Here is a 26,600-nt window from a genome sequence, read left to right as displayed (position 1 = left end):
CAAAATCTAAAACTTGGAGCTGCCAAGACTCTCTCGATTTCGTGCATCATTGAACTGATCTCAGTCTTTTGAAATAATCCTAAAAGAAAAACATCACAAACAAAAAAATCAAGGTCACTGTCTGATTGTTGCTGACGTTCCCTTAACCCCTGATCACTTGGCCCGCTTGACAGCATTTTCAATCTCCCTGTGGTTTTATGAAGGAACCATTTCCACTCATTCAATATTCATACCATAACATAGGGGTGGGACACCGTCTCTGCGCTAATGAATAAACATGTGGGTTAAGGAGTCTATGTAGTTCAGTCAGTGAGCAGATGAAACCTTCAGGAAGACGCTCCATCTAACCTCCAGCAACACAAAGCCATAGACATCTGTGCATGTGTGTCTGCAGGAGCTGTTGCTGTGCGTCTTACCACATGGCGTGCATGTACGTGGGGGGCAGGCGGGGGCTGCTGACGGGCGTACAGTTGTACGACCTCATTATCCTCTCCGCTAGCAGGAAGTTGCGGAACAAGCTGGCCACCAGCAAGTCCTGACGAAACAGCTTCTGGAACAGATCTGAGGTGGAAAAGAGGGAGGAGGAAGTTATCCAGAGAGCTGGAGGAGTCAGCAGACGCCATTACCACAGACAGCAGAAAAATGAGAAGCAACACAGAGAAGTATAACTGGAACAAATGTTCGATTCCAGATGACAGAAATGGAGATTTAAAGAGGCAGTTTGTGGTCACATTTAAGCTCGTTAATGTATTCACTTTATTGGGGCCAGGCCAATCCCACGCCTCTCTTGGCTTGATTATGATTCCCGTGTTTGTGAGGTTTGTGCCGGTGTGAGTCTGCTGCAGTGTGTGTGGTTCGGATCAGGTGTGTGCTCGACATTCATTACAGGGATTCTGTGTGATGCGAGCGGCTTCATTAACAACACAGCCCTAAGGCTTTAAAAGGCTTTGGCAGCCATCAGCTTTGTCAAATTGCTATTCTAGCAGGGAAAGGTTTGGTCCCGTGGGAGAGTATCTCTGAGTGTGCGTCGGTGCAGCACGGCGGTAAACAGGTGAGCAAAAACAGAACGTGTGTGTTTGAATGTCATTTAGCTATACGTGGAGGAAAAGGGGGATTGTGTCATGGTGCGTTGGTAACATTGTTAGGTTTTTCCTGACTGTTTGGACATTTAAGCACACTGGCTGCCAAATTATGGTTGAAGAGGCTTCCCAATTACTGTGCAGTGGAACTATAAACACGATTAATCTCAATTTGAAAAGCCAACCAGTGTCGGTGGCACTTTATATCAACATTTTAACCATTTTAACCACCAGGGAGGTTCTCAAAATCCTTGAGCGCTGCTGATATGAATAGTGCAGCCCTGGTTTCTGCTCCTCAAATTGGGCTCCAGGAAAGCTGCTTTTTATCATTCCCTTGGCATGCTTACATTAAGGTTTTAAGCAATGTAGCATCAACAAACTTCAACACTATGAGGGTGTAGAGAGAACTACGGCCAAATGCGGCCCAATTTATGTGGCCCGCCAAACTGGAATTATACTGATAATCCTTATTAATCTTTTCTTTTCGCTGTAATTTCCCTGGTATTACTCCATAGAAGATACACTACAAAGACATTCATCTTTGTTTAAGTGCAGAAAGTTCATGTACTGTTGTTTCTTTGACGTTGATGTGCATTTTCCGAGTCTGACAATCATTTTTCCAATCGTTTCACAACCACATGAATGCAACATTTCTCTAAGTTTGCATCTTTCCTGATTAACTTTAACTCATTGGAACAATTGGCACTAAAATTAGAAAAAGGCAAAGTTTTGAAATAAAATTCCGATGTTCTGTTTTAAAAAATATACATACATTTTCATTAAAAATAAAAAGCATGTTTTCATCCAGATTCTGTTATTTCTTTTTCAAGTGATGTGGATTACCAGAACACTCCACACATCTGCTTCTGGTTCTGCCAATCTGTCAAATTTAGGAAACGTTTATGGCCCTCGGGTCAAAATGTTTGTCCGCCCCGGTCCATATTGTTTGTTGTGTGCACCGTATTACATTATTTAAATTTTTATTTTTTTGACACCGCCAAATCCAGCACACTTTTATTTTTTCTTTATTTTTTTTTTAATCCTTAATTATTTTCTTTGCTTTACAGGAGATAGAATTTCTTCCTGCTTTCCAATAAACTTTATTTCCATCTTCCTGGTGTCCATTTTCCAGATGTTATGGTCCCATTGGTTGCTTTTTCCCCTAGACTAGAGACAGGTTTGCCTGTCAATGCTGTAACATAATTGGGGACTCGTCCGGGATTTGAACCCAGCACCCGAGCACGAATCTGACCCCTAGACTGCAAGAGGCGCTCGTGAGTTTTGATCACACAATAAGTCCACACTCCTAGCTGACTGTTAGAAATTAGGTGATCAAAGTGTAGACTTTGTGGACATCCTACGGGCTTCCAATGGACACGTGTTTCACGTGCACACGCCAAGCGTACTGTATTAGCATGTGGTAAGTAAGGGGTCAGAACTCACACCTCAGTGAGCATGACCAGAGCATGACATAAGGACACCGTACAACAGTGTGCAATATGGCCAAAAAATAAAATATCCAAATTTTTTAAATATACTAATTTTCAATTTTAATCATTTTTTTCTTGCTCCTTCTACTTTAATAGAAATGATAAATGGTATAATATATTTAAACTATTTTCTTTTCTTTTCTTCTTGTGTGATGTGTGCTTGTGCACCTCACGGAATAGCTAGTGAAACAAGCTCCTCTTTAGTAGCTGTTTTCACATCTGTGCATTCATGAAACGAGAAGCTTAAGAAAGCAGGGTGCTGGGACAGTATTTTCCCAAAAATAAATCTCCTAAAACAACAAATTTGAATTAATCAATAACACTGACGTATTGCACAGTCATTGTGCAACTAGCATTAGTCCTTAGGAATACTTCAAGAAACATCTACCACACGCACAACAGTGGTACGTTCCATTTTCATGACCTCCTTAATGGCCGCACAAGCCTCGAGGGAACTGCAAGACACATCTGTGCTCCCTTTACGACCCTCCCTGAACCTGGACAACCCAAAAAAACCTGCAGTCCCCACACAGGTCAACCCCTCATAAGGATTAATGTTACTAAAGCTTTATCCGAGATCTCTGCCCTACCTGCTGCTTCCAATTACCTGGATCAGGTGAGTTTTACAATAAGATTTGGCGTAAGGGCAGGGTTACTTGGAAGAAAAATAAAGAGTGAGGTTTGACATCTGTGACCTTAAATCCCGACATTAAATTTTCACAATAGGTTGAGATGTTAAAAGACACCAGGCAGACTCCATAAAGTTACTATTTTTTTTTTGTTTTTTTTTTTTAAACACAAAGCAAAATCTTTAAATGAAAAGCAAGAAAAGTTTACTAAATGTAAACGTTATTTACATTATAATGTAATTATTGCACAAAGTGTTTTACATGTGTGCTAGAGTAGAAAAGTCAAAGAAAGGAGCTTTGGAGAAAATCAGCAGAAGCAAATAACTTATAATTTATTTATGTGTTTTTTACACAATTACAGTCCATATCACAGTGATTCAAATGTTGTGAATGTTTATGTTGGAGCTGTCATGTACATTAATCCACTACATTAGTGTGCAAAGTCTCACCTCGAGGCAGCACATTCCACGCAATCGTGTCGGTGATGGCTGTGAAGATCCAGTTGAGCTCTCCCAGAGGTGTGCGTCTGTCGTTGAGCCGGCCGGGGATCCTGAAACACACACAACCCAGCGGGGAAGGCGGCGTGTCAGCCATGCTGATTGTGCATCCCAAACTTTACCGTCAGATCTGCTGCAACAACAGCAAAAAATATACACAAACTCATAGCTGATGTTTATTTTTGCCAGGATAAAATGGGGCGAGTTTGGAGACACTCAGAAATACAAATGAATGGCTGCCTTACATTGTGAAATGCAGTCAATAAATCAAGGTGGAGACTTTGTCTTATACAGCGGAAATTTCTAATATAATTATTTTCAACCTGAAGCAGCAAGAAAATGAATAAACGGTGAAAATAAATCATAACGTTCATGTCTGAAGGATCAAAAGTTAAGGAATGAAATTGGCACACAAAGCTGACTGAGTTAGTTGCATCAGTTCCTTCCAAATGGATTTGCCTCTAAAGTTTTTAACCCTAGAGCACTATCGCCAGGTGATTTTCACCCGAGCTCAAGTATATACATTATTTTAAATTTGTTGCATTTTTTTTAGTGTCGTGGGTCCCTAGGTAAAACCTTACATGTTCCAGGAATGGGTGGACCAAAGGCCAAGTGTACAGTATCATTATTTATTTATTTTTAGAATTTTTTTTCTTCTCAAATTCCTACTTTTTCAGTCATTTTCAAGCATGTTCTTAGGATCTTTCCTTTATTTCCCCACTTTGTTGCATAAAGCACAGTTTGAAAAAGAAAACTACTCTAATTTATCACATGTTGTCAAATCTTGATCTATTTTTTTTGAGAAATACTTTTTATTGGGTATTTTATATTGGGTAAAAAATACCCGGTAAAAGTGATGGTGTAACTTTTTATAGCGAAAGTGTTCTAGGGTTAAAGACCCACTCTGATCATCTGTTGATCCACTTCAAAAGGTTTTATTTTTAATTATTATGCTGTTTTCAGAGAAAATCCCCAAAACTCTGTTGTTTTCTAGGACATAGTTACTGCAGAGCGGCAGGAATTCATTAGAAATGTGCTTCTGAGTTGTGGGCTGGACTGTTGGCACATAGCAACCCCGCCCCCCTTCCCCACCCCGTTGCTGTGAGCTCAGAGCAAGAAGCTTGTGGCCCGCCCATTGTCAAAATTCCCAACAATTTGAATATATATACCCAGAAATGTAATATATATGTCCTCCATCATCAGAAAAATGCCAGAATTTATCGGAGTAAATCGGAGTAAATCTTTAATTGTAAATTTGATCAAAAGTGGCTTTCTCCCGCATTCAAACTGAAGGTGAGCAGAACTGCTGGGCTAACATCAGAAATTCCCAGCCCTTCCCTTTATTTTGGAGGATGAGGGTTCATTTCTGTAGCCGGACCTTCCCGTCAAACCAGAGAGCGGGTCGAGCTTCACACAAAGAAACTTCTTAAGCCCCACCTGTGAGGATTTCACCTGAATATGAGCTGCAGCCGCCGCAGGCAGAAGAGCACAGTCCAACAATGAGTTCAGAGGAAGTCTGCTTCAGTTACCGCACTGCATGCAAAAAAACTCTTTTTGTTTTCTATTTTTAAAGGACTTTCAATGATGAATTTCAAAGAAAATAATTGAAATAAATGAAACGGAACACTGAGGTGAGGGAGGAATGACACAGGCTTATGTTGAAGCGTGTTTTAATGTTAAGACAAACATTCAGAAACAACGACTATCAAATTTGGGTGTTAGGGATGTAAAAAACAGATACGCATCGAAAAATTGATCGAGAAACTGCGGTATCATTTAAAAAAAAACCCACATATGAACAGGATTATGTTGGTAAAAAGGTTTAAAATCGATCAAGATTTCATGCAAACTGTTTATTTATTTATTTTACAGTTTTTGTCTTTTATGTGCATGTGATGCAAACAAAAAGATGTCAAATCAAAAGTTTGCTTCTTCCGAGTCAATACCTGAAGAAAGTTTCTCTGTTAAAAGGTATGCATTGATATTTATAGTCTTAAATTCCAAATTAATAAAAATATCTAGATTTTCAGCAATTTTGGTAAAAGAATCAGACTGCATCGTATCCCCAAAAAACAAGTTTAATCTTTTATTAATCGATTTGTATCAAGATCCGCATTAAATCATTTGAGAGGGAACGATACACATCCATAGTTTTTTTTAATACCTTTAAAATAAAAAGAAATACCGTCAAAGACGGTTTTCCACAAACTGCTGAATGCCTCAATTCAGACTAAAAATATGAAAGCATCAAGCCTGAGAAAAGCTACAGGAACAGGAGGTCGCCTCTTTCATCATTTATGAAGAAAACTCAACACCTGACACGATGCGCGATGAACCTGCACGACCTCGGCCATCACACGGAAGGAGAGGAGAACAAACCGTTTTCAACCCCGGGGAGATGTTCACGTGGTTTCAGCCAACAATCCCGCTCTGCTTCAGTCACTATCGGGGAACTCTGATTAAACCTCGTCATTAGCTTCATTATTTGTTGAGTTTATGAAGGTTAGGGACATAACAGCATGTTGAAGAGCCAAATTGCTGCCAAACGATTTAATAAAAATATTTAACTTGTGTAACTTTGTGGGGAAGAAAAATATATATATCTATATTTTAAGAGTCAAAGTATCAAACATTTGGTATCATTTAAAAGCATAAAATGTTCTCTACAGATGAAAAAATGTGTTAATTCAGCAGAATGCAATGATTGGGAGATATTTTGTCCAGTGGGAGGACAAATTTCTAAAAATCAGGATGATATAAAAATGTGATCCTATGAATTGATTAGGAGTATTTTCCCAACATGCATTGCCAAACACTGGATGACATTGAAGCTCCATTCTTAGACCAAAACCATTTGTCCTTGTTTTCTTTAAAAATCTTTACCAGACCAATTATTAAAACAGTAAATTCCCAAGAAGTGATGAGTTTGTGTCGCCAAAGAAGAGAAATGATCATCGGGAAAGCAGCATTCAACCAATGCTTCTGCCATGAGCAATAGACGCTGTGCATAGGATACCGGGCAAAATCACAAAAACAGTTAAAAAAAATCAAATTACTTTTTTATTTTGCAAAAGGATTTTATTTACATGTCTTAACTCGTGTGTTGCTTGCGTGCCTAGAAACCATGGCGACAGCAATTCTTTTAAGAAGGAAAACAACAAGTCTGGTCACTCAGTACGAATAAAACCAGCACAAATAATCCAGTTTAATGAAGGGATTAAAGTAGTCAGATACTTTTCAGTGTATTCATCCCCACAGTATTAAACAAAGACTACATCATAGAACAAAAACAGCCACACTAACATAAAAATTACCATATATGAATCAAAAACCACAACTTTTGTCCGGTTTCATTAATTTACTGTTAAACTTCAGATTTAACCATGATGATTCTTGCTGTCGTCAAAGGTCACGGATGGTTCTGAGGGAAGGCGGAGCCTGAACCGAGCAGAACGTGAGCTGCATGTTTGTGAGGCAGAGGGCTGCACAGATGGAGCAGACACACAAATGATTCAATTATTAGGCAAATCATCAAAGCTGCCATTGAGCTGACTGGTCTTCCAACAATTGATTGTAACATGTAAGAGGCTGTGAGTGTTTGTTGCCGTTTCCATCTGTGTGTGACCTTTAAAGGTGACAGTCTGAGCCCAGTGAGTGGTCAGTGAGTGTGCCTCTCCGCTCGTGCTGACGGCCACGTGAGTGATTGGACAACCAATCACGAGGATAAAATACTCACACTCTCTGTGTGAGGGCAAAATATGCAAGTTGCTGTCATTTTTACATTGCCAATAAATGCAAAGTTTGGCACAAAGAAGCCTTTGCTTAGATTTGCTGTTGCTCATTTTAGACATTTCTTTCATGTCTGATAACACTTAGCATAAACGAACTACACTCCTTTCATTTTCGGCTAAACTCAGACAGAATTGGTGTTGCACAAATGCACCACGTCCCAAAATTTGGGTTGAAGTTTGTCTGAAGATGGCAAAGATGTAGCGCAACAATCATCTAAGCACAAGCTGTGTTTTCATCACATATATGCCCAAAACTTTATCAAAATTCTAGAATGAAAACAAAAAAAAAACCCACAATCTTTCAGTTACACTGTTTCCATTAAATCTTAATTATGCAAATAAAATCAAAACAACTTGTGCGATAAATTATTCAAAAACACAGCGATGGATGAAAACAATACTTTGGATTTCCAGCAGATACATTCAAATTTCTACTACAGCACTAGCACGCATCATCTATCAAAGGAGACGTCTGCATCCTATTCAGGCCATGGAGCGGCGAGCTATGTGGGAACGGCTGAAGATGAAGAGATTTTAGGAAATGGTAGTTGGTAGGAGCTGTGGATCCAACAATTCCACATAGTGTCGACATTTTTTCTGAAAAACTGCTTTGTTTTGCTGTAGATTGTAGAAAAATGACAAGTGCATAGGATCGGACTGAGTTGGGCCAAGAGGCTGTTTGGATCCGCTGATGTCCAGAGCTCAGTGAACGCACCATCTCATCAGCCCTGGGTTCTGTCAATCAACCTGCTCAATGCTTCACCAGTGATGAGCTGAACCTGGAGCTTCACACATTTAGTAAAGTTTCAGGTTTAAAAACACAAAAAGACGTTTTCAAATGAACAGTTTTGCATAAAGCAAATTATTAATATGATCTGATTTCTGTTAAGTTTATAAAAATATTGTTTCTCATATGAAGAGAAAAAAATACAGATGAAAAGTAAAAGCAGAGACGTTCAGTTAGGTGTGAACATCAACAGGCTGACATTTTAGAGAATAAATGTAACTTCTTCTCAGACATTTTGACTGATTGTTGTGCTAAAAGCAGTAAAGTGTTTCTCCTGTGAGCCTTCTTCTGGACTTTGACACATGACTTCAGTTAAGAGGCCGGTCTGGCTCAGCAGAGCAGAGCGCTCAGATGAGTTTGGTGCCATTTTTCTTTTATGAGCTCTGAGACTATCCATTATTTAGCTGAGCAGGACATTAGCTGACTCAACATTTAGCCTTCTGTACAACACAGAGGACGCGCCATGAACCAAAACAGCAATTTAAGCTTCTGAGGTCCCACGGAATCTCAGTAAAATAATTTAAAAAGCTCCTCAGCAGCCATGTTATGAGCTGCTTAGACATCAACTCATGAGGAACTGTGTCATTATATGAGCAAATTACAGATAAAAAATGCTTATGCCTTTCTGTATTAGGAGTAAAAAAAAAACTAACTTCTCAGCATTTTGGATGAGTGCTAAAAGCTTTTACTGTGAAAAACCTACAGTTTATGAGAGCAAGCGAGATGACCGAAGGGTCAGCTTCTGGTTTTTGTAACCTCTTTTTCACTCAACGTCCAAGTTGAAGATTTTGCTGATGCTACAAGGTGAAAAATAAAAGAAGGAAACATCCAAGCGGAGAATCCAGCAGACAAATTCAAAACACACGTTGAAACAGATCCATCACTGCTCATTGAAGACGCCTGGCTCCAACATGGCGGTGTTTGTACGGAGAATAATAGACTAAATTGATGTAAGCCATTTTCTATGAGTGATGTCACACACACTCAATCCAGATCTCACATACAGTCAATGGTCTGTAGTTAAAATAATCACCAGTGTTCATTTTTGTTGACTTAATTATGACAAAAAATGTTGGTCAACAAGCGTTTTCCATGGACTAAAACTAAATAAAATCCTACAAAAAGTGGCACGTGATGAAGAGGACTGATAAATGTAACTAACATTTAAGAGAAATTGTGAAGAAATTCATTGAGAACTCCACTTTTAAAGGTCCTTTAAGAAGACATTAATAGGTAGCCATATTAAAAAACCAAGAAAAATCCCTTTAAAACTAGACTACAAGACTAGACTATCACAAACTTGTATAATATTTACTTGATTCAAATTCGATTAAAACAAACAAACAAAATATATATATATATATCAGATTACTTAAATAAGACTAGAACCAAATTGTGTGCTACTCAAAACAATAACACTAAAACTAAATCAGAATTTGATAAGAAATGAACACTGGTCTCCTCTGGGATGAGTGGCGACATAAGCAATAAGAATCATCACCGGGAGTAATTATTACGCCACCGTTTATAACGCTGAAAATATTAAAATTTAAAGACTTAGTAGATCATTCCATTCTAAAACTTATGTATAGAGCACATCACAAAAGTCTGCCACATAACATATAAAAAAAAGTTTGAAAAAAGAAAGAGCAATTACAATCTAAAAGGACATGAAATTTTCAAAACCAATAAATTCAGAAGAAAAATGAAGGAAAAAAGGGTTTCGGTGAAGTTATCAGACTATGGAACAAACTTGAAAAATCATTAAAAGTCTAGATCAATAATCAAATTTTTAAAAACTGAAAAAACAAATGCTTACACTAAATGAATTATAAGGTTGATGGTAACGGATTAAATAAAAATAATAATAATTAAAAAAAACATTCTGAAGAACATGGTTTATTTGGTTTATTTTATTGTTTCTTGTTTTAATTTGTCTGCTTTTGTTGCTTTTTGCAGCCAGTTGACATATTAGTGTTAAAATACAAAGAGGTAGATTTGGTGGGAAAGCTTAATTGATTTAGTTAAATGGGGCAGTGACAACAAGTCTTCTTCTTTCTGTCCCATTTTATTTTCACCAAGGACAAGAGTATCATGAAAGATTTTTGTTGTGTGCTATGAAAATTATATAAATCAACTAAACTAAACTAGGCCACTATCATTCAGCTGTAAGATAAAAGTCTGAATATTGTGAAGACCGTAAAGATGGAACCTCATGTTAGTGAGTTACAGTTCATCAAAGCAGTTTTCAAAGCCTGCTACAGCTGTTGGGTCTCTTTAGACCTCCAATGAAACCACCAGCCAGAAGATTCTTCTCTTCCAGAGCCACAGCCGACATACTCTCCTATTGCTGTGCTATTCCAATGTCATTTCCTTTTCAAATGACAACTATTTATTTAAAGAGGAAACAGGGTAAGAAAACACCCTAAGTGTGAATCACATCTCAAATAAAAAACTCCCCAAACAGATAAACACATTTTCTAATAATCCATTGAAGATGGATGAGTATGATGACTTCAGACAGTGGTTTAGATTTTCAAAAATGCTTTCTGTGGGGCTTTGGGGAGTCATGCAGCACCATCTGAACTGAACAGTTGCTGCTTTACACCTTCCATTCGAAGAGATAATATTAAAAACTGAAACAATGCTCAAACCAAATAGAAACAATAAGAAAATGATTATGTTGTCTATTGAAGGCTGCTATGAGTTGAAGCCCAAAAAGAGATAAATCTGCTATAAAATCATTTTAGAAGAAGGCATTCAACTGATAAAGCCATCAGACATATTGACACTTAAAGTGTAAATTATAATCACCCAAAAATGTTATTTGTTAGGCAAGTGAAATAATAGTTCCATCTGATCTTCCATCAGACATTTTCTCTCAACAAAACACATTTAGTTAAACAAAAGCAAACATTTCAGGCTTTCCCCTTACTTAATTCAACACTCATGGCCTAAAATAACTTGAGTTTAAGTTCAACTTTTCCCTGTGCAGTATGTAAGAATGCCTGATTATGCAAATGTGCCCATTATTCCTTCCCTGCGCCTGGATCCGGCGCTGCTGCTTCACAGATGCACAGCGCCGGCAGGGTGAGCGGCACAGTTTCAATTACAGATCAGCTCCTCCTAGAATTAAAAATAAAAAAATCGTGATAAGTGCACACTCCTTGCGCAGCCTGACTGTTAGAAATGATGAAATTAGACAATTATATAAACTGGACATAGTGAGTGTTGAGGTCCCCCATAGAATATGCAGGACCTTCAGCACTCGTGAAATCAGGCCAGAGCCTTTGCCGTCACTTCCTGATACGTCTACCGCCATATTGCAAACGATTGCAGCCTTTCGACAGCGATTGGTCCGAGTTGGTCTTACTTGCTAAGAACAAAGCATCACAGGGAGAATGGTTATTCTGACAAAAGAAAAAAAACGACTGAGAAATAATTGTCTACTTCTCTATGGAAGTCTATAGGACTTTGGCCTTCTTGCAACCAACAGGTACTTCCTATTTGGAACAGGAGAGGGGAGGGGTTGCTAAGTCCACACCCAGTGCCAGCAGCATTTGTAGCCAATAAGACTACAGTCACGTTTCCCAAAATGCCACGGTGCAACAACCTAAACGCAAGCTTTTCAGCAAATTTGGCATTTGAACGTGCTGTGGTATCTTGAGGAGGCAGTCACATTTTTACAAGCTGCGCATTGGCCACGGATGACTTCAGGAACAGTTCAAATTAAACGGCGACCAGACAATTTTTTGACATTGGTCATAATCTCCCCGGCACATTTCGCGTTGTGGCAGTCAAGTGACAGGCGGGTGTCAGGAGCGATAACTGACTGATAGGAAAGTCTCCAAGGTCCCCAAGTTTCAGACTGCCACCCCCCTGCCCCCTGTAATTTGACAAGATCATAATCCGTTCTCAAAACCTGAGTTGTGAATGACCATTGGTCCAGAATGGCTTGCTTTTCACAAATCCCTGGGCAACTGGCAGCACTTGATATGGACGGATGCCGTCCGGAGACATTTACACATCGTCCAATCAGAGCTCCTGCTGGCCAGCGATCCGGCTGCCACTGCCTAGGTGTCGCCAAATTTCACAATGACGTCATTCCTGGATGACTGGCGGCATCTGCATTCATGATCACCCCAAAGATTTTTGTTTTTAAATGGGGCGGTGGCAGCTACTCTAGAAGATCATGCCAATGCCTCCCTATCGTGCAGTGAGAGTTGTATTTGTGACCGCAGCATAAGGGGCCAGTACTCCCACCTTACTAGATTGGCAAGTAAGAACTCTGTACGAAACAGTCACCCGCACGTCAAAAGTGCATGCAACTTATATGATCCTTAAAAATATTTGTAACTTGTACTCATAGTTTGCGTTCTAGTGACTTTCTCGCTATGGTTGTACCTAGGGTTCAAACCACCCTGGGTCGCTCCTCCTTCTCTTTTTCTCCCCCTATGACTGAAATGAGCTGCAGAAAACTCTGAAATTGCGTACCTTGGTTTCATTGCTGCATTTAAGACATCTTCAACCTCAAGTTTAACTTTTTCTTTTTTCATCTCCTTCAATCTTTTTATTGTAATCAATAACTTGGTGCCTCCAGTGGACTTTTTATTGTAAATATTTAAATGATTGATGTGAGAAGATGTCACGTTTTTATCTGTTTGTAACATGTTGCTCTGTTGTGTTGTTTCTGTATTGCTGATGCGTACTCAGGTCGTTGTAAATGAGAAATTGTTCTCAATCAACTTACCTTAAACAAAGGTTCAACATTTCCTGATACAAATGCCACGCACATGACAATGGTGTTTTCATGACATTTCTTGAGGTGACTGCATGAGTCTTAAGGAAACTGTAAGTCACACACTATGACCCTCCTCAGACTTGGACAGTTCAAAAACATGCAGCATCCGTACAGGTGCTCGTGACTGAGGCCTAAAGATGGTCACAGCTACACATCCAACACACATAAACATAAAACTCTTTAAGTAACAAAATCTTTGTGTGGGAAGCTGAAATCCTGTTCTGAGCATCTAAAAAGTGGCAACATTTCACCTTTTGTACGTTTAGTGCTACAGAATCCTCTCATTTAGCCCTTCTGCCTCACCTGAAGATTGAGCTCTGAAACTGAAGCCAGCTTAGTTTAAGAGTGTCATTTCCTCCCCCTCACACGGCTTCATGAAACTATGGATATGATGTCTGTATTGAGTGCTGGCATCAATTTGCGAGTGTGGCTGAGAGCAAAAAGTGTTCCGCCCTCAGATGATGCAGATTTTTTTTTTTTACTACAAAACATGAGGCTTTCAATCTGCCAAATTGCCACTGCTTTGGCTGGGAGGCCAAAACAAAGGTAGAAAATGATACCTGCAGGATGGAAAGCAGCTGACAGAGGAGTAGCAGGGAAACAGAGAAGGGGGGAAAGCGGGAGACCGAGAGAAAACTGGATAATGACCTCTCAAGATTAGGCTCTACCGAGAGGCAGGTGAGAAGATGTTGACTGCTGAGTGCCACTTACTTCTCGATGAGGTCTAACGTCACTCCTGGCACCAGCTTGGCACTCTTCTGCATACAAAACCTGCAGAAAACACAGACATACGGTGTTTCTAAAAAGAGAAACCATAAAAAACCTCAGAGCAAATTTATGACCTACAGGAGAGAAGATCAATGGATAAAATATTTGAGAGCAGCAAAGATTAGCGCTGCTGAGCACTGATAAATGCACAATGGCAGAGTAATGGACTGAAGGGAGAAGGCGGGCAGCAGGAAACACGGACTCATATTTTTGAAATGTCTGCCGCCGTGGTTCCTGTTTACTATGTGTTCTGACGGGTCGGGCCAGCTGTAAGTCACAGCAGGCTGGCGCTCGGAGTCCCGTCAAAAGCGCAGCTCCGAGCCGGCGCGGGCTGTGAGTCATGGCACACCTGGAGCAGCGCAGGTGCGCGCGCGCGTGTGTGTGTATGCATTTGTCAAACACAAATCAGCTGCAGGCAACATTAAATGGGAAAAAAGCCAGCGAGATCACGCAACAAATCATCTGGGTCCTCCAACACAAAGAGGAGAGACAAACAACCTTTAGTGCTGAATTAACAGTTCGGAGTTTGAGAACCTTAAATGCATCATAGATTTACATAAAGACAGTTATTTGTGGAGACTTAGAGTTGTTTGTGCAAAGAGCTAGACTACATCCTAATCCATAACAAAATAAGCACTATGATCATCTTTTGATCTTATTTTCAAAGCATTTCCTGAAGTATTTTAATTATGATTACTGTATTTTCCAGAGTATAAGTCGCAGTTTTTTCATAGTTTAGCCAGGGGTGTGACTTATATTTGTGTTTTTTTAAACATAAATAGTCTCATATATTTGTTATTTTCCCAGTAAACAGTTTTTCTTTTAGCTGTTGTTTCCTCTAACGACCACTAGAGGTCGCTGCTTCTGAGTAGAAGTATTTGCTCCTGACAGTGGCAGAAGAAGTGTCATCCAAAACAAACGTGGAGGAGAATTAGATTGTTTTCCTCTTAAATTTGGATTTCTTTCTCATAGAGATCAAAAGATTTGTATCAGTGAATTTATTTTATTATTATTTTTATTTCAATTACTCTGGGTTTGGTAAATTGTTCTGAAACTTCTGAATTTTCTCCTAAAAGTGCAACTTATACTCCAGAGGGACTTATATACGGTTTTCTTCTTCTTGATTAGACATTTTTTATACTCTGGTGCAACTTAAACTCCTGAAAAAAACAGTATGCTGTTTTTCGTCTAATGTAGCCACAGAGTGTACCGGTCCCAAGCTCCGACTAACACAGAGGGTTGAGTCAGGAAGGGCATCCGACATTAAATCCTTGCCAAATCAATTATGCAAGTCAGACCTTGAAGCTGATTCGATTTGGCAACACCTGAAGGGAAATACCACAAGAAAAAAAAATGCTGGTTATAGACACATGCACAAAAAAGTCATTTTCTAGGCCATAGTTTCTGCAGAGCGACAGTATTTCATCAGAAACAGTGTTTTTTTTCATTTGCTCCTGATTTACAACAATAAATAATCAAGAATCAATATGAACATCTCACGACGTCTATTTGCGACTTCACTGTGTTCTGATGATCAAAATGTCGATGGTTTATAAAAAATTTACATTTTTTCGCAATTATTGCTTGCATTATGGTCAATATTCACAAATGTAGTGAGCATTGATGCACACTGGTTTTTCGCAAAGACTTCTGGGAAATTTCTAGTGTACTCAATTTTGGAATTGTAGATTCAGACACCAATGGGGAACGCACTATATAGTGAGTAGGGAAGGAATTCAGACATAACCTTGGAGTTTGACTTCTTGAAGCTAGAAGGTACTTTCTGTTTGGGACACCGGGGGGAGGAGTCACTTAGTCCAGTTCTTGTTTACATTTAATAGATCATTCTGAAGAATCTGCATCCTTACAGACAGATCTATGTTAGATCTATGTTAGATAATTGTGCCTTAAATGCAATTTTGCTTACAATACATTTTTGTTTAATAGGACAAAGACGTGAAACATCATGAAATAGATTGCCTTAGCTGTTGCCGTTCGGGTTACTGTAGTCTTAAATGAACGTACAGATGGTTGGTTAGACTGCAGAAATCAAGTTTGATAAGATAATTTTAAAAAAAAGGATGCATTTGTCTAGTCTTAGGGTAAAATTTAGAAAAAAAATAAGTCGGATGTGAATGGACTATTCAAAAAACTTGAATGGGAAAAAATTTCCAGGCAAAGGAATGAGTTTGTCGTCACAAATCTACAACTTCCAAGCAGTCTATGCGCCTCTGCCTTGAAATGAGCAATAGCTGTATTTTTTTCCACCGGCATCCGCAAGCATCAGCGTGATTGGGAGCAAATTTAAATTCAAAAACGACAGAAGTCATGGATGGATGGGGATTGGATTTTGCATCCATCCCCGCTGGCTGCGACAGAGGCTGCAGCTCTTCAGTTCCCCGTGCTGCTGCAGAATAATGAGATCCCACATGTCAGCAGCGTGACTTACTGTCTCTTTAAAGACCAGCACGGGTCCTAAGTGTGTCTGAAACAAAGAGGGGGAGTGCGACCACGGCATAAAGCCTCACTTTTATTTAAAGATTCTGCAATAGCATGTGGCAGTAGGTAGACATACATTTCAGAAAGCAATCGTTGACTTCTCTGCATACTGGTTTCCAATTTAACTCCAGAGGACTTTTCTTTAAACTTTCATATTTTGTCTGTAAACTGCAAATCCCCAGACATGGACAAGAGCTTATTAGATAAGAATGAAGCCTGGTGAAAACAGACAGACCCAAGTAAACAGAGCAGAGGCGTAGAGACTTTGCATGAGGAGGAGTGTGTTTACATCAAACCCCCGTGTGCAGAGATGTAAGATCCCTCTGGAATGGAATTCAGGAGGGGGAGAGATGAGAAAAGGAAGACAGGAGACGGGAGGTCAGACGCAGTCAGTGGCATTTGATCACGCCGGTGTCTATAATAAATTTGATCCGTATGCTGGCTTTACCCTGGCTTTGAGGAAAGCCTTGTTTGTGCTCCGAAATGTTAAAAAACAAACTCTGAAATTCCGGGCACGTCCTCCGAACAGAGGAAAGTCATTCTGCCAGGGCGTAAAAAAATATTACGCTTCATGAACTTAAACCTGAAATGGTTTCCCTCTGGTGTGGTTATTTTTTTTTTCTAATATCAAAACCTTGAATGAACTACAGTAAAGGAATACGGATCAGAAAAATGGAATTAAGTCGATCAGGATTCCGTAAGAAGATGTGAATTATAAGAGAAGCAGCCTGCAGTCATCTTTCTAAGGTATGAAATCAAAGAGCATCCGGGTCTCAGATTCTTGATCATTTGGATGGAAGGGGGTCAGCAGTTGGAAGTGTCACACTTTTCAGCTTTGCCTCAAGGGTTCTGACAATATTTTCCTGCTGGTTGGTGAGCAGCCTCACACACCTGCATGTGTGCATCTCCATGAGGCTTTAAGAGGTTTCCAGCAGAGCTTGTGATGAAACCTCAGAGGCAAACTAAGAGGAGATTCCAGGATTATAGATTATCGCTCATCCACATCCTGATCATCTAAGGAGTTCAAAGCAAAGTCGAGTGAAGGTCTCTCCTTAGTCTTTGACCCATTTCTATAAATTATTTCAGAATATTCTGAAAAAATAAACAGTTTTAATTGGTTTGTACATTTTTCCAGAAAGATATTCAGAGGTTTAGACCTTTAAGAAGGGGATAAAGATTAGGCAGATTTTTTTTGTATTTATTTCAAGCTTTAACTCCTGTTTTTAACTTGAGGCTATTAAATGGTTTGATTCCAGTAATCTACTTCAGTGTCCCCTCTGCTGAAAGAGATCAACGCCCGCCATGTCAACAATCGCAGATCCATCAGAAAATGGGATTTTAGTGAAAATTATGCAACTTTTTTATATAACCAGCTTCAGATGCAACCTTCAAGACAGAGATCATAAATCAGACTAAGAATGCTTTAAATTTCTGCAGCAGCAAGTTGGAAATAATATTTAAAGTGATTCAAATACTCAAATTTAAACTGATTTATTCAAACAGCCTCAGCTTTTATGAATGCTTTAAAACAGAATACGTTTTTTAAAGTCCCCCATGACAATTTTTTTATTTTAAAAAAAAAAAAAACCAACATTCCCAGTAGTGTTTTAATTATGATTATGAAGGTTTTTAACCAAAATCAAACAACCTAAATGTCTTAAAAAGCCATTTTTCATGATTATCTGAAGCCTTCATCTGCAAAATCTACTCTGAGGGGGCGTGGCTTTTGGAGCAGAGCGGCGCTGCCCCTGAGCACACATTATAATCCTGTCAATTTACGAATTTTTAGACACCATGCATCCCAAGAAATCACAACGTTTTGTCTTCTTTGTATTCTACTGAGCATCAACCGCAAATTCGAAGGTCTAAGAGTCGTTATGGTGCTATCAATGTCATGGTGAATTTTTTTGCTGCATCAATCCTGTCTTCCCATTTGGACCCACAGTGGCCGGGATCGCCAGATTGATGTTTTGGATTTTTAAAGGCATTTTTAAAAAGATGCGTCTTTAGCTGCTTTTTAAAAAATGATAACAAATGCTGCCGATTGGCCACCTGATGAATTTGCTCAAAAACTTGCATTTAGGTCGCAGCACAGCGGCATTTTGGGATATGTGACCGAAGTCTTAGCTGAGTGCAAAAACGCACTGAATAATCTAGAAACTTGGATCAACGCTAATTTTCAAAACTATTTTTATAGGAGGGATTTAGCCATATGTGCATTATATACTAATATTTCTGCCTGCCCAGTGAGTTAAAAATAGAAGTTATGCCAGAATTAAACTCCTTCTATTTCTTCTTTCTCCTTTTATCCACTGAAGTGTTTGTATTTGCATTAAAAACTGAAAAACAGAAGGCTGTGCTGGGAAACTAATACTGTAAATAATACATATGTTTTTACAGAATAGCAAAGACTTCACTGACAACACAATGACCCTGAACTTGACCTTTACCAACATTAGTTTGGTCAACTGTGGGTAAAAAACTTTTAAAGGTGAGTCTGGAGACAAAATAAAGTATTAAAGACCCATGACAAGCTTTTTCTTTGTTGACCCTGGAGCTAAACTAAGCTGCATTCCCAACTGCAGCCGGGAAATGAGGCTTCGTGCACAGAGCCGATCACAAACAGACGAGCTGAGCGAAGTGCAGCAGAGCTGCGGAGTGGAAATTGAGGAGATTATTACTAACAAAGAAAGGTGGCTAAACTTAAATTGGACTTGTGAATAAGAGGGAGCGAATATGTGGGCGCCCGGTGCAGAGGGGAGGACGTGAACATGTACATATTAAAGTCGGAGGAGGGAAATGAAGTGGATCTTATGTGAGGAAACTCCCCGGCTGGCTGCTGCAGGAGGAGTGCGAGGAACAGAGCGTCTCCTCTGGTCCCCGCTGAGCCGGCCGTCTTCTGCAGCTCATTACTTCTTTAATCAGCCTTCTGGTCTGGAGGGACCGTCTCATCTTTGCTGTGTGCGCTGGAAGGCCTGGCAGGTGTTCTCCATCACTGACCATACGTGACATCTAAAGGACTTTAAGCTGTTTGTTCTACGGAACAAATTTTGGGGTTTGATTCTAACTTTTACCACCTTAAAGCATTCATCAAAAAATGCCAAAAAAAACAGGCATTTGTGAATTTTGCAGAAATTAAAGGCAAATTTTCATTTCACCAGGGTGATAATTCAGACTCATTCAAGCAGGCAAAGACTTTAAAACATATGCAACGTGTTCAGGAAACTGTTAGACCTTTGGGGGAGCGGAGCTAGAGTTATCAGTATGCATGACGAGGTTTCCTGAGGTAAACCTGCTGCTCTCCTCATATCCACAGGTCTCAGGAAACTAGTACGTGAATTCAAATGTGCTTTCGTCTGTACTTTTTCCAACACGAAGAGACAAACGGGAGAAGATGGATGTGTCAACACATTTACAAGTAATTTACATATTTGTGATTAAAGGCAGGATGCACGCTATGGCTGCTGCTGGTGTTCTGCAACCTGACATGTCATTCTGCTCACCTGGCAGGTGGAGCTGATGAGCTCGATCAGCATCTGCCAGGTATTTAAGCCAGAGGAGGTCGTCAACCAGGCAGGCAGAGCAGAGCAGGAGCTAAGGAAAACTCAAAGTTTCTGGCTTCAGAAACGGAAGTAACTTAAACCTGTGAACGTGGGTTTGACCAAACCCATTTCACGAAGCGGGCTGAGCTGAACTTGGAGTTCATCACTATGGCAACTGACTCTGTGAACCTAACCTGGTCTGGAGCAGGTTTCCTTCAGAAAACTCAGAGTTCCCTGCGGTCTCTGTCCCTTCTCAAAGTAAAGGATATTCAAAGATGACTTTTTTCAGCTGTACTGAAACCAAAAACTCTAAGTTTGTAAACTCTGATTCACTCAACTCTGAGTGCAGGTTTGAACTCTGAATTTCTTAAACCTGCTTCTTGAAACGGGCCCCAGGTCTTTGAGTTTGAGTTGTGCTGTTTTGTTTGATTCTCTTTGTCTTCTTTATGTCCTCAGCAGTCTTACACTGCTGGGTTTTGTTATTTTAGTTTGGGGTTGGACCTTGGCAGTCATCATTTGCAGGCTTGCTTCGTTTCTTTTTGTTAGATCATATTAGGCAGCCTTAGCGAGGAGCTCCTGACTCAGACGGTCAACGTGGCTGGGTCAGTTGTCTCCCTGACTTATTTTATGTTTGCCCATAGTTCCAATCCCTTTGTTTTGCATTGCTATTTTTAACCAGCACAATAACTTCTTTTGCTTTACAGGACACTTTCTTTTGTCAATAAACTGTGTTCCTTGTGTTCTATGTGTCAGATTTTATATGTTATAGCCCTTATTTTGTCTTCCCCTAGACTGAGGCCTGTGTGCCTATTGGGGCCGTAACAATACAATGATGACACGTGTGAGAAAAGTTTTAACCCTTTCCTGCTGAAAATGGAAGCCACATTTATTCATAATAAAGCTGTGGCCGATGATTTAATGATTTGGTCTTCCAGGTAAATTCCTCGCACACTGATAACCTGCACGAACGTCCTTGCTCGTGGTCAACGGCGTACCTGTCAGAGGCTCCTTTTAAGAAAGCATAGCCAGCAGCAAAAGCATCTCAAGTGTTACGTAATAATTCATAAACATGAGGGATAGCAGCACCCAAAGGCATGGCTGGTATCTGTAGAGCTATTCTGAAGAGAGCAGCTGCAGCATTCTAACCACCACAAGTGAAAATGAATCCTAAATAATTATGACATTATTTTAAAAGGTCTCTCCTTTTTGTTTTTTTTGCGTTAGTCTGCTTCAGTCACAGTTGAAAACAGCATCTCAGCTGACTGTAATCTAAGCTAAATTTACAGCCTCATACATTGATAACGATGCTGTCCAGGTCCGTGTAAACAGGAGGATTGTTGCTCTGCTGAGCAGATTAACACGGCTGCACAGCATTTGGGAAGGTGTCAGTGTGCCAGCATTTGGGTGTTGAACCTATGAATGAAAGAAAAGGGCAGGCTCCCCCTTAGGCTTTAACAATAAAAAAATACAATATACATGATTTTTAAGCCATAAAAAGGTGGTGGTTAAAAAAACAAAAACCTTGAGCTTGTGGAAAATTATTTTTTTAAAACTTAATTTTCCGTTAAATGAATGAAATATGAACTCCCTCCAATGGACTGATGACCCATCCCCCGCTTTTGCTCAATGGCCGCAGGGATAGGCTCCAGCAACCCATAGATCTACAAAGAGACTGGATCATGGATGGTTGATTTTCCCATATTGTGTGAAAATAAGTTCATATTGCATATTTTAATTCTAAAAATTGATGTATTTGCTTGAAAAACAATCTTTCTTTAAGGAAACAAAACAGTAAAGAACACAAGATGAGGGTGTTTACATTGAAAGTATGTTTTTAAAAGTGTTTCACCTTCAAATATTTTGAACAATGTGGAGCAGAAGAAGTGCACGTGTGGTGCTCTGGATCTCTGTGGTTTTCCTTTCTGGGGCCTCTTAAAAGGATTGCTTGCTAGGGGTTTCTAGGTCTCAAAAAAGAAAAAAACATTTTATGATGTGTTGGATCGTCAGATAAACGTCATATTTATCTGACAAATTGACCACCAAGCTGTAGGTCGTGAGGCCATCCCATAATACTATCTGAACTTCCTTTGGATATCCACATTGTGTTTTGTTTTTATCATTAGTGGATTTTAAACTTTTTAATAAGAGATATTGTCCCCATTCATTTTTTGATTGTTTCTTACACTGTGATGTTGTCATTATATATTTATTTTTGTTACTGTTTCAAAAATAAATTTTCACCAGGTATGAGGTGTGTGCAAATTTTGGTGAGAATGTGGTTGGGTTAAACATTCGCTCAAACTTGAAGTAAAGACAAATTGCGAAAACAATCTGGTCCTTTCAGTCCAGGACAGCTGCAGGTCAGAATAAAAAGTCTGACCTGCAACCTGGAAGGTATTCAGTTTATTTTTGGATGGACGTGCGTTTTGGTCCTCCTCGGCAGCAGGGAAATCCCTTGAAGATGGCACTCCATCAGTAATGATTTTCTGCTCCGCTGAGCAATGAAAGGCATTCACCCAGCACACACCCCTCCCTGTGTAAACCCCCCATCATCCATCCCTCAATGCATCTCATTAAAGTTTTAAAGTGAAGGTTAGCCAGCACATCACAGTTCCCCTCCATCGATGCACTCTGAAGCCCGCCCCGCCCTCATTTTCCTGCCACTTCAGGACGGAGCAGCAGTGAGGACAAGACGATGTTTTATTTGGGGGGAAAAAAGCAGAAGTGGCACCAAAAAAGAATACAGAGACAATTCAGGAAGGGGCTTGAGATGCTAATTAAGCTCCGGGTCAGACGGGAAGCCCCAGAGCAGGTTGATGCAGACCGCAGCTGCCATGTTTAATCAGGAGGGGAGGCTCTGGAGCAGCAGGCCTGGTCTCGGGCAGATTGTTATTCTTTGCCCGAATTGGCAGGACGACAGCGAACAACCGTGAAACACGCCTGTAAGGCCCCCTCCAAGAGACCCTCGCTGACCTCTGCCAGTGACCTGTCCTCCAGCAGCAGGCAGGTGACCCTCAAAGCCTGAAGGCTGCCACATCTCCACGCAGGACACTTGTACCCAGAATCTATTAGACGCGGCCCTGAAGGGTGTGTTTGACACTCATTAACATTTTAAGACGTAAAACAGAAACTACAAATTAATAATGATGAGCAGCGTGCATCTTTTATAGGAACACGGCTTTATGTAAACATATTTTGGTTAGCTTGGAATAAACATGTATTTGGGGTTTGTTCCACATTTGACTAAATTATATATTTATTAATATAGGAATAAATAAATTAGGATGATTGTAGATATTTTATTCTAAAAAATCTTTAAAAATTCACTGAAATAACCAAGGACGGTTACTCATAAAACATTTAAAAATCCACTCCTATTGAAATAGTGTTTTTAACATGTCTTTGTGGCAGATTTTCTGATAATGGAGGATACATATTACTCAAATTAAGATTAAAACAGCATTTCTGAGTGTTTCTTTATTCAAATTGTTGTGAATTAGGAGCAGTTTGAAAAAAAAAATCTGTGACGTATACGCTGGATGGGCCACAAGCTCCCTGCTCCGCTCTATGCTGATGAACCCACTTGTAGAAGACTAGACTAGATCCATGTACGTCTTCATTTTCCTCATCCCAGCTGGCATCTGGCTCTGTCTTTAGGCTACCGTATTTTCCGGACTATAAGTCGCGCTTTTTTCATAGATTTTCCCAGGGTGCGACTTATACTCAGGAGCAACTTATATGTGATTTTGTTAGACATAAATAGGCTCATATATTTGTTATTTTCCCCACTTAAACCGGTTGCCTTTTGGCGGTCGTTTCCCAATAACAACCACTAGAGGGTGCTGTAGGTTTGTGTATCAGTATCTACTGCTGTCAGCTGACAGAAACGCAGAAGAAGAAGTTACGTTCAAAACAAACGTTCTGGATAATCTAATCATTCTCCTCATGGATGTTACGATGTTTGTCTCATTTGCATCAAGACATTATTATTATTGTTTTTATTTTTTCTCTCCCTGGGCTAATGCGGGACAACAAGCCATCAAACTGGGTTATAAACAGACAGAAGAGCAGCTAAAAACTGTCATTTAGATGCAGCTCCTGCAGGCTAGAAGGTAACGATCGCCGTAAGAAAAAGACAAAAAACTGCTGTCCCGAACCCAGAATGGAGAGATGTTTATAGATGCTTTTGTGGAGTTCTTTAAAATAAATAACTTAACCTCTCAACATCATCCGTATCTTCTGTGTATTTTAAACAAGATAAACAGCCAAACCCTTCTCTTAAAAGTGCGACTTATACTCCGGAGCGACTTATATATGTTTTTTTCTTCTTCATTATGCATTTTTTGGCTACTGCGACTTATACTCCGGTGCGACTTATAGTCCGGAAAATAAGGTATATTTAACAGCTAACCGATCGGTTAGCCAATCGTTCGCAAATCGATTGTTTGCGAAATGTGTCTATTTTGAATAATCCATTTTACTGCATTAACTACTCAGAATTTCAGAACCGGTTGGAACATGGATGATTGAGCAAAGACAGAAAGGTACTCATGTCGCCATGAAAACAATCGGCATGAAAGCAAAGAGGATTTTTGATACAAAGATTAATGATGCTCGAGAGAGAACAGAAGCGTTCATAGTCAGTGCTGATCAGAACAATGTTCTTAGTAATTTCAATAAATCCTGAAATGTTCATCTGGTGTTTTTATCTGTATTTCTTAACCAAATGTTAACCACAAAATGAACCCATTAGCCATCACCATTCTGTCTGTGATGGAATAAACGCCGGTCTCCAATAGACTCCTGTCACTAATAAATGCTGGACTGGCTGCCACATTTTTGGAATAAACACTGGAGCTACTATGAGAAGATATACAGTATCTGTTGTTTAAATGGCTCAAGTAATCGCAAGGAGGCCAAACTGCTGCGAAATGATACCTTTTTTTCTTTGTTATTATTGAATGACACGTTTTACAATCATGAAACATAAAAATCCTAATTGGTCAAATGTCAAAATGTTAGTGACAGGAGTAAGTGTCATAAGATTTGTAAATTCTGGGTACAGACTGGGTAGAGACAGGCTGAAACTGTACAGCTGGACAGCTCCAATAATGCTCAATATTTTTGTTGCACCGCTAATGTTAGGTTGGGGGCTTTAATTATTTATTAATTGAATATCACAATTCAATTGCTTCATTGGGCTTCATTCAAGTAATTTTACTGTAGGGCTGCTCCTCTCCAACAATCCTGCACAACTCGGAGATGAATATCTAATGAACGATTACCACTCTGCAGAAACTATGTACTAAAAACAACAATTTTTTTTTTCTTTTTACTTGGGCTAAAAACAGCATAATCTTAATTTAAAGACCACTGGGAACACTTTGAAAATAGATCAAAAGATGATCAGAGTGGGATTTTAACAGATGCGTCCTCCTGATTTCATGCAAACCAACAAGTTTCATTCATTAATCAAATCCACTGAAGCTTGACCTCCACTAAGACGATAATTGAAGGGATCAGGAACCAGCGCCCCTGAAAGCCACAACATCCATTTTTTGAGGCCGATGGTAATAACGAATTATTTAGTCAATATTTTCCGAGAGGCTTTTAGCACCTTGTTCTCCAGAAGGGAAAAGCTGGTAACCGATATCAATATTAATGACACAGAAGTGGGAGCTCATTATGCCTCGGGTCATGGCGGCGCGCAGATTTGGAGAAGCGAAAATAAAACTCTGCCATGTTTATGACGGAGAAGAAACATTCAGCTGCGCGACGTGGAGCTTTTTTTCATTGTGACGGCTTAAACTTCATGGGAAAATTTGTTAAATTATCCCCATAACTTTTAGTGTCCGCAAATGAAATCTTTCATTAAAATGCAAATAAGTCTCAGGTACATAAGTGCTGATTTATGGCACCGAAGGGCCTTTGAACACTGCAGATGAAGAGTGAGTCTGCAGAGGCAGGGAGCTGCATTAAAGATGAGGTGATGACCTGTGCTTTAGAGCTTACTTCAGACAAGAAATTCCTTTGGAGCCCAGAGAGTAATGACTGCTCTGAAGCAAACGCTTTTTAACATCTTACTGCGATTCTCCAAACCTCTGGAACGGAGATAAAGCTGGAAAATGAGGCAAAACAACAAGAAAAAAGATTCCTAACCTACAAAGAGGGAAAAACTATCACTGACGATGCAGTCGGGAAGAGAAGATGAGCTTTTAGTGAGCTCTATTTAGAAATAAAATCTCTGACAGTATTGAGCAGAAATAAACACCATTCACCGCTGTAGGTCTTGTTCTGAAGACAGTCGACCCGCCAGGGATGATTAGATTCACGTCACACATTATTGTTCATCGATTCAGTCATGAGGCGTCATAAATCAGAGCTCCTCTTTACAGATCCACGAAAAAAAAGTGTTTTGCAGATTTGTTCATTCACCATCAGCTGTTAGTGCACACTATGACCCGGATCAATCTGTGCAATTGGTTGACTATTTTTGAGCCACAAATACAAAATAGAAAATAAAAGACAATGAAAGGAAAGAAAAACGAAAGGAAAAGGAAATAGACGTAAAAAAGAAAATGAAAATTACGAGAAAAGAAAAAGGAAAAAAGGGAAACGAAAATAGAAATAAAAAAGAAAAGAAAAACGAGGAAAAAAGAAAAAAATAAGAAAAAAAGGGAAAAAAAGAAAAAGAAACAGAAAAGAAAAAAAAGAAAA

At 39.5% G+C, this 26,600-nt stretch overlaps 1 protein-coding gene across 4 annotated transcripts in view; it reads right to left on the bottom strand.

The window, feature by feature from the left end:
- Window positions 1-26,600, bottom strand: part of rptor (regulatory associated protein of MTOR, complex 1) — a 181,161-nt gene that overhangs the window by 79,079 nt on the left and 75,482 nt on the right. For all 4 annotated transcript variants that reach the window (XM_024289363.2, XM_024289362.2, XM_024289365.2 and 1 more), the window contains exons 8-10: window positions 13,786-13,845; window positions 3,648-3,748; window positions 417-561 (exon numbers count right to left, since the gene is read on the bottom strand). In XM_024289363.2, coding sequence (XP_024145131.1) covers window positions 417-561; window positions 3,648-3,748; window positions 13,786-13,845 — 306 coding nt within the window. The remainder of the gene's footprint in view (window positions 1-416; window positions 562-3,647; window positions 3,749-13,785; window positions 13,846-26,600) is intronic.

The sequence above is a fragment of the Oryzias melastigma genome, linkage group LG1, assembly GCF_002922805.2.
Source record: "Oryzias melastigma strain HK-1 linkage group LG1, ASM292280v2, whole genome shotgun sequence".
NCBI lineage: Eukaryota > Metazoa > Chordata > Actinopteri > Beloniformes > Adrianichthyidae > Oryzias > Oryzias melastigma.
Note: the sequence above shows the minus strand (reverse complement) of the source record. Positions and strands in the feature narration are given on the sequence as shown.